The sequence below is a fragment of the Pelodiscus sinensis genome, chromosome 1 (assembly GCF_052426305.1).
Source record: "Pelodiscus sinensis isolate ZL-2025 chromosome 1, ASM5242630v1, whole genome shotgun sequence".
NCBI lineage: Eukaryota > Metazoa > Chordata > Testudines > Trionychidae > Pelodiscus > Pelodiscus sinensis.
The window spans coordinates 232,269,174-232,276,578 of NC_143052.1; the positions used below are offsets into that span (position 1 = coordinate 232,269,174).

General features: G+C 36.7%; 1 protein-coding gene across 3 annotated transcripts in view; it reads left to right on the forward strand.

Moving 5' to 3' along the window:
• The window catches only part of GABRB3 (gamma-aminobutyric acid type A receptor subunit beta3), a 161,870-nt gene extending 155,729 nt beyond the window's left edge, over nucleotides 1-6,141 (forward strand). For all 3 annotated transcript variants that reach the window (XM_075916421.2, XM_075916435.2, XM_089775371.1), the window contains one exon: nucleotides 3,638-6,141. In XM_075916421.2, coding sequence (XP_075772536.1) covers nucleotides 3,638-3,988 — 351 coding nt within the window. In that variant the 3' untranslated portion in view covers nucleotides 3,989-6,141. The remainder of the gene's footprint in view (nucleotides 1-3,637) is intronic.
• Nucleotides 6,142-7,405: the final 1,264 nt, after the last annotated feature.

A 7,405-nucleotide genomic window follows, 5' to 3' on the forward strand; every position in this document is an offset into this window, starting at 1 on the left:
TCATCCAAGGGTTCTAAAAGAACTTAAATGGGAAATTGCTGAGCTATCATCTGTGGTTTGTAACCTATCCTTTAAATCGGCTTCCGTACCTAATGACCGGAAGGTAGCCAACGTGACACCAATATTTAAAAAGGGCTCTAGAGGCGATCCTGGCAATTACAGACCGGTAAGTCTAACTTCAGTACCGGGCAAATTAGTCGAAACAATAGTAAAGAATAAAATTGTGAAGCATGTAGAAGAACATAATTTGTTGGACAAAAGTCAACATGGTTTCTGTAAAGGGAAATCCTGTCTTACTAATCTGTTAGAGTTCTTTGAAGGGGTTAACAAACATGCGGACAAGGGGGATCCAGTAGATATAGTATACTTGGATTTTCAGAAAGCCTTTGACAAGGTCCCTCACCAAAGGCTCTTGTATAAATTACATGGCCATGGGATAAGAGGAAAGGTCCTTTCTTGGATTGAGAACTGGTTAAAAGACAGGAAACAAAGGGTAGGAATAAATGATAAATTTTCAGATTGGAGAGGGGTAACTAGTGGTGTACCCTAAGGGTCAGTCCTGGGACCAATCCTTTTCAACTTATTCATAAATAATCTGGAGAAAGGGGTAAACAGTGAGGTAGTAAAGTTTGCAGATGATACCAAACTGTTTAGGATAGTCAAGACAGAAGCAGACTGTGAGGGACTCCAAGAAGATCTCACCAAACTGAGTGATTGGGCAAAAAAATGGCAAATAAAATTTAATGTGGATAAGTGTAAAGTAATGCACATTGGGAAAAATAACCCCAACTATACGTACAGTATGATGGGGGCTAATTTGGCTACGACAAATCAGGAAAGAGATCTTGGAGTTATCGTGGACAGTTCTCTGAAAACTTCCACACAGAGTGCAGCGGCGGTCAAAAAGGCAAATAGGATGCTAGGAATTATTAGAAAAGGGATAGAAAATAAGACCCAGAATATCTTACTGCCCCTGTATAAAACTATGGTACGCCCACATCTTGAATACTGTGTACAGATGTGGTCTCCTCACCTCAAAAAAGATATTTTGGCCTTGGAAAGGGTTCAGAAAAGGGCAACTAAAATGATTAGGGGTTTGGAACGGGTCCCATATGAGGAGAGGTTAAAGCGACTGGGACTTTTCAGTTTAGAAAAGAGGAGACTGAGGGGGGAATATGATAGAGGTCTATAAAATCATGAGTGGTGTGGAGAGGGCTGATAAAGAAAAGTTATTTATTAGTTCCCATAATAGAAGAACTAGAGGACATCAAATGAAATTAATGGGTAGCAGGTTTAAAACTAATAAAAGAAAGTTCTTCTTCACACAGCGTGTAGTCAACCTGTGGAACTCCTTGCCAGAGGAGGCTGTGAAGTCTAGGACTATAATAGAGTTTAAAGAGAAGCTGGATAAATTCATGGAGGTTAGGTCCATAAAAGGCTACTAGCCAGGGGATAAAATGGTGTCCTTGGCCTCTGTTTGTCAGAGGCTGGAGAGGGATGGCAGGAGACAAATTGCTTGATCATTGTCTTCGGTCCACCCTCTCTGGGGCACCTGGTGTTGGCCACTGTCGGTAGACAGGATACTGGGCTAGATGGACCTTTGGTCTGACCCAGTACAGCCGTTCTTATGTACATCATCAGAAAGCATTAGTGCAACCATGTCACAATTGTTTTCAGTGTCAAAACTAGATTGTTACTCATGAAGAAAGAATCTATCATACAAGTATTTTACAAGAATGTAATAAATGCAGTATAGCTCTCTGTGACACTTATACACCTATGTGTGTCTAGACTGCATCCCTTTTCCATAAAAGGGATGCAAATTAGACACATCGCAATTGCAAATGAAGTGGGGATTTAAATCCCCCCTCTTCATTTGCATAAAAATGGCTGCCGCTTTTTTACAGCTCGGAGCTTTGCCGGAAAAAAGCGCCAGTCTAGACGCAGATCTTTCGGAAAATAAAGCCTTTTCCGAAAGATCCCTAGAGGGATCTACATTTGTACACTTCCAAAGTACTTAGATGACTGTTAAAGCTTCAGCACATCCCTTATGGAAAAGGGATCGCTCCATCCATTGCTGAAGTAGAGCTTCTGGAATGGTGATGTTTAGCTTCAAAAAGGAGGCTCACACAACAGTTTTGGGTTGAGAGTGAAAAATATTGTTTGCAGTTGAAATTGCAGGGTGAATTTTAGCTGGATGGATTTAATAATGAGAACTGGAAATGAACCTGGATAATAAAATAATAATATATTCTTAAACTAATTGACATGGAGGGTCATAAACAGTGGAATTAAATAGTCAACAGAACATTCTTTATGTGCAGAGGAGTATTCCACTGGCAAAAAGTTAGTGGGGGATTGAACCAAATACTTGTACCAGCCTTACTCCCCATCAATATCGGTAGAGTAGAGACAGACTGGACATAAGAAGGGACATGAAACAGTGGAATCTATTATGCTCAATTCTCCAGTGATGCAAGGACAATGAAGAATCTTAAACCAATGGCATTACTTAGATTTATTTTTCAGCAACTGTAACTTCCACTGGGACTGGGAGGCAGGGGAACATGAAACCACAGTTTGCTTTCAGATACTCTTCTCATCTCCACTGTATTGAATTGGAACAGAGAATCTGGCCCACAATCTTCAATAACCTTAAGAATCAGAACCTCAGTTCATGATCATTCAATAAGACAATCCTTTCCAAACAGCACCCTGTCCTCCAACTCCATGCTCATCATCGACTCTGTACAGGCTCAAAGGAAAGAGTGCTATCTACTGACCATTCACTGATTTCTCTTTGTGAATCCTGTTGCTGTTGCTTTATGGTCTCTCATCCAATTGGAAACTTCTGCTTTACTATGATTACAAAACTGTGTAAATGACTTTGGAATGAAGAATGTAACAAAAAATTGTAAAGAAGTCCTCTGTTGCTCCAAAATGTAAACACAACAAATGGTCCTGTTGCACCTTCAATACTAATCAAAATATATAGAATCATGAAGTTTTGTGGTCAAAACGCACTTAATCAGATGAATTGAAGTGGGTTTTGCCCACTAAAGCTCATGATTCTATGCATTATGGTTATTCTCCAAGGTGCTACAGGACCACTCATTATTTTTAAAGTTACAGGCTAACACTGCTGCCCCTCTGAGATTTCCAAAATGTAAGGCATTCAAGATTTCCTTAGAAACACTTCAGTAATCTTTTCTTTGTCTTGTGAGGATAGGAGAAAATCGAATACGGAAATGCTAATCTAGTTTTATTTATTTTCTTACAGTGTAAGGCCTTTCAGGGTGATTCTCTACTCCGCCCAAAAATGCAGATAAATTACTGAACTTAATTCTCTAAAACAGAGTTTTTCAAATGGGGGAAAAAAGTGTTTGGAGATGGTAAAAGTGAAATTGTATGTAATATGCTTTTTTTTTATTATGACCCTGACCAGCAAAACACTCAAATATATGTGTAAGTAAAACAGATGAAGAGTATCATTTAGTTTGATTTTAATGAGGTCACCTGTGTGCCTAAAGTCAGATAGGTATTTTGTTGATTTGGGAGCCTATATGAACTCCAGTTTTGTTTATATATGAAAACAAATTTGGAATCCTAACCATATGAATTTCCTTTTGCAAACAAGGTGGATGCCCATGGAAACATTTTGCTAACATCGCTGGAAATTCACAACGAAGTGGCAAGCAATGAAGTTACAACCAGTGTTACTGATGCTAGGAATTCAACAATATCCTTTGACAACTCAGGAATCCAATACAGAAAACAAAGTTCACATAGGGAAAGCTTTGGAAGGCGTACAATGGATAGAACAGTACCCCACAGCAAGAAGAGCCATTTACGGAGGAGGTCTTCACAGCTAAAAATAAAAATCCCTGATCTAACGGATGTGAATGCTATAGACAGATGGTCACGGGTAGTGTTTCCATTCACATTTTCTCTTTTCAACTTAATTTATTGGTTATATTATGTTAACTGAGTGACTGCTTTTCTAAAAGACTTCATTAACAATACATGAAATATTGCTCTGCCTGTCAAGTTTATATATATATGTATAATATGAACTTTTATTATATATAAAATGCACATGTATTTGTGTATACATATAATGTGGAAGCATGTATATATATAGACATGTGCACAGAAGTGTATTCTATATATACACATGCACACAGGTATATATATACATTCTGAGGTTATGGATAATTCAATATACAATGCACATCAAAAGAACTTTTTTAAATTGAAAGACAGCTGTCCTCAAAACAGTAAGCCTTGAGAAAATTGAATATTGTATAATATCACTTTGACTGTCATAGAAATTTTCAAACAGTTGTAATTATATATCAAGTCGGCATTCATAAACATTATGTTTGTAAAAGTTGACCAACACATTGAACGTAAACTAACACCGTTCCATTGGTAAAGTTAAAATTTCATTTGTATTGCATATCATCAATGTTACTTTCATCAAGCCAAATTAATTTTCCTTGCAAACAGTTCTTGTTTTTATATGTTGTAATAGATTTTTTTCCTGGCAATTTTCAGTGATCGCTTGCTTTCTCTTCTGCAGTAAGTAAGCCTAATCCTTGGATGAGTGTTGTTTAGTGTTTTGGAGAAATTCATGTTCATGTTTCCAAACATCCATCTTAAATATCCATCAGCAATGAAAGGAATATTTTGTAAGTACTAAAATGTACAGTGTAATTTTTTTCACTTGGACTGGTTCCAGCTAATATTTCATTCTGAAAAACAAGCACATTTTTAGTGTAATTTAGCTAAGAATTCAACTACTGCCAATGTGTTCTGCATCTGCTATAGATTTTAAAGGTCATTATTCTAGTGAAAGTGTAAACACGTCTCAGGTTATTTGCTAATTCAACATAAAACCATCAAGCTATATTCTTTATTAAACATGCATTCACATGATCAAACATTCTTATAACATTGTATGTTAATGTAAGATATATTTGCATAATATGCATATATATGTATATTTTAACAAGATTTTTCTTTTTGTGCTTACTATTGTGATTGCATGCTGTGTCATATTTTTGTTTGTGATGTTACAACTTTTTCTTATCTAGACAAATAGAGTACTTCTAATATTTCAATAACAGCATTTTCATATTTTATTTTATACATACAGCATATACACAAACTCATACAGCTAGTATGGTCCATTCATAGATCATACATGATAGCAAATAACATATCTTGTTTCAACATTAAACATATTCAGGCATTCTTTATGCAACTGTGACCACTTTTGTTTTCATTCCAATTCATTCCCTCATCAGTATCTGACTTTTTAAATCTAGTACGTTCTACTAGTAAAGACACATCCGTTTCGGAGCTGTAATCCTAATTTACTATTTAACAGAAATAGATCTTTCTAAAGAAAAAAAGATATATTTTTTGTAAACACTGTTTTTGACACACACATCCATAAATAGAACCAAGTACAGTAGTAGACATAGATTGTAAAAGGAGTTAAGGGCTGGATTCTGCCAGCTCTTTGCCTACAAAATCCCTATTGATGCAATAGGAAGTTGGCAGGTATTGTTTCCAGTTCAGAGTGCAATTGACAAGGATTGGTGGAGGAAAAATATGTGGATATGCAGCTGCCAAGTAAGCGAGATAAGATTAACCTAAAAATGCTGCCTTTGATCTAAAGTATCCTATGTTTTCAATAATATCTGACTTGTTTGTAAGTACCAGTGATATTTTTGCTGCTGCAATGTAAATTATTCATTCCCATTTTAATCTGTCCAAAGGAACATAATTCTCCCATACAACTTTCTTCTGAGCTGAAACTCAACATACACGTTCAGGCGGTGAGATCTGAGTTGCAATCTGGTTCTTGAGCTGCTCGGTTTGCAATAATGTGCTCTCTCATAAAAGCAGCTAGTGGCAAGTCTGCGATTTAACCCTCAGTTGCTGCTACTCACATCAGACAAGTTAAACATATGCACAAGAGATCCTGAGATCAGAGCCTTACTGAGATCAGATCTAGCTGTGTCTAGACTGGCAAGCTTTTCCGCAAAAGCTTCGGGGCTTTTTTGCGGAAAAGAGCGTCTAGATTGGCATGGATGCTTTTCTGCAAAAAGTGCTTTTGCGGAAAAGCGTCCGTGCCAATTTAGACGCTCTTTTCCGCAAATGCTTTTAACGGAAAACTTTTCCATTAAAAGCATTTTCGGAAAATCAATCCAGTCTAGACGTAGCCCTCATGCATATTTGGCTACAGTGGGTTTATGCAGAGTGTTCATTATTGTCTTATTCAAGTGCACACAAGCTTTTTCAACATTGGTCAAAGAATTAAAAGGTCAAAAGGGCTCTTACAGCAGAGCCCCAAAACATCTAGTTCTTTTAAAAATTCCCCGATACAAATTTGCATCCAGCAGGATAACATATTTTGACCTCTTACACATTTGCAAACTGACAGTTAAAGAGCATATTTGCAACACTGGCATAATTACAATCAATTAAACAATTTAATAAAATAAAAACTACACATTTAAAAAGGATTTTAATCCAAAAATACAATTATGCAAATATTTTCATAAACAAAAACAGTTTATAACTTTCCATAATTTTTAGAATTATATCTGTATTGTAAACCTATTTTTGAGAGAGCTTTGCAAATAGTGATCTGCTCAGCTGTGTTGAATAAATGGGTTAAATTCCTTCTTCTCTTGGCCCAGATATGAAAGGTGTTGAACACTGTATGGTCAAATCTCATGAATATATCATGAGTCTGTATTTTTTCCTAAAACCCAGAATCCGGGAGTCATGTGAGACACAGCTTTCATTTTAAAAATGCCTACGTTTGCAGCTCTCATGATTGTAGGAAAATACTTTAAAATTTGACCCCTAAAGGCTCAAATACACAAGACAAATAAAAAGAACCCCAAATTTATTATTGTTTAAAATCTCATGATTTGTAGGCCAAACTGTAAGCTATTTTGTGGGGGCTGAATCACAATTTTTGAACACATGTGAGGGACATCTCTGGAAGACATAAGCTTTCTCAATTCTCATTAAAGTTAATGGCAGTTGAGGTTGGTCAGAGCTTCATTTGATTGTCCTCTTGCTTTCAGGAAAGCAAACAGGACCTTCCACTGATTAACAAAAACCTTTCTTGTCATTTAGGGCTCAACAGAAATCCATTGAAGTCTGTGGTGGTCTTTTTACTTAATACCAGTGTGGGTTGGCTCTAGCTCTTGGAACTAGATTGTAACCTGACAATCTGGAATGAGTCAGAGGTAGTGTATATCTGCGCTAACCCAGGAACACATTAGAGAATAGTTTGGGTCTCAGCGAATCACAATTCACTTTCTTTCCTGCTTCCTTGATTGGCTGTGGAGAGAGCAAGTTTGTAGACCACTTTCCATGG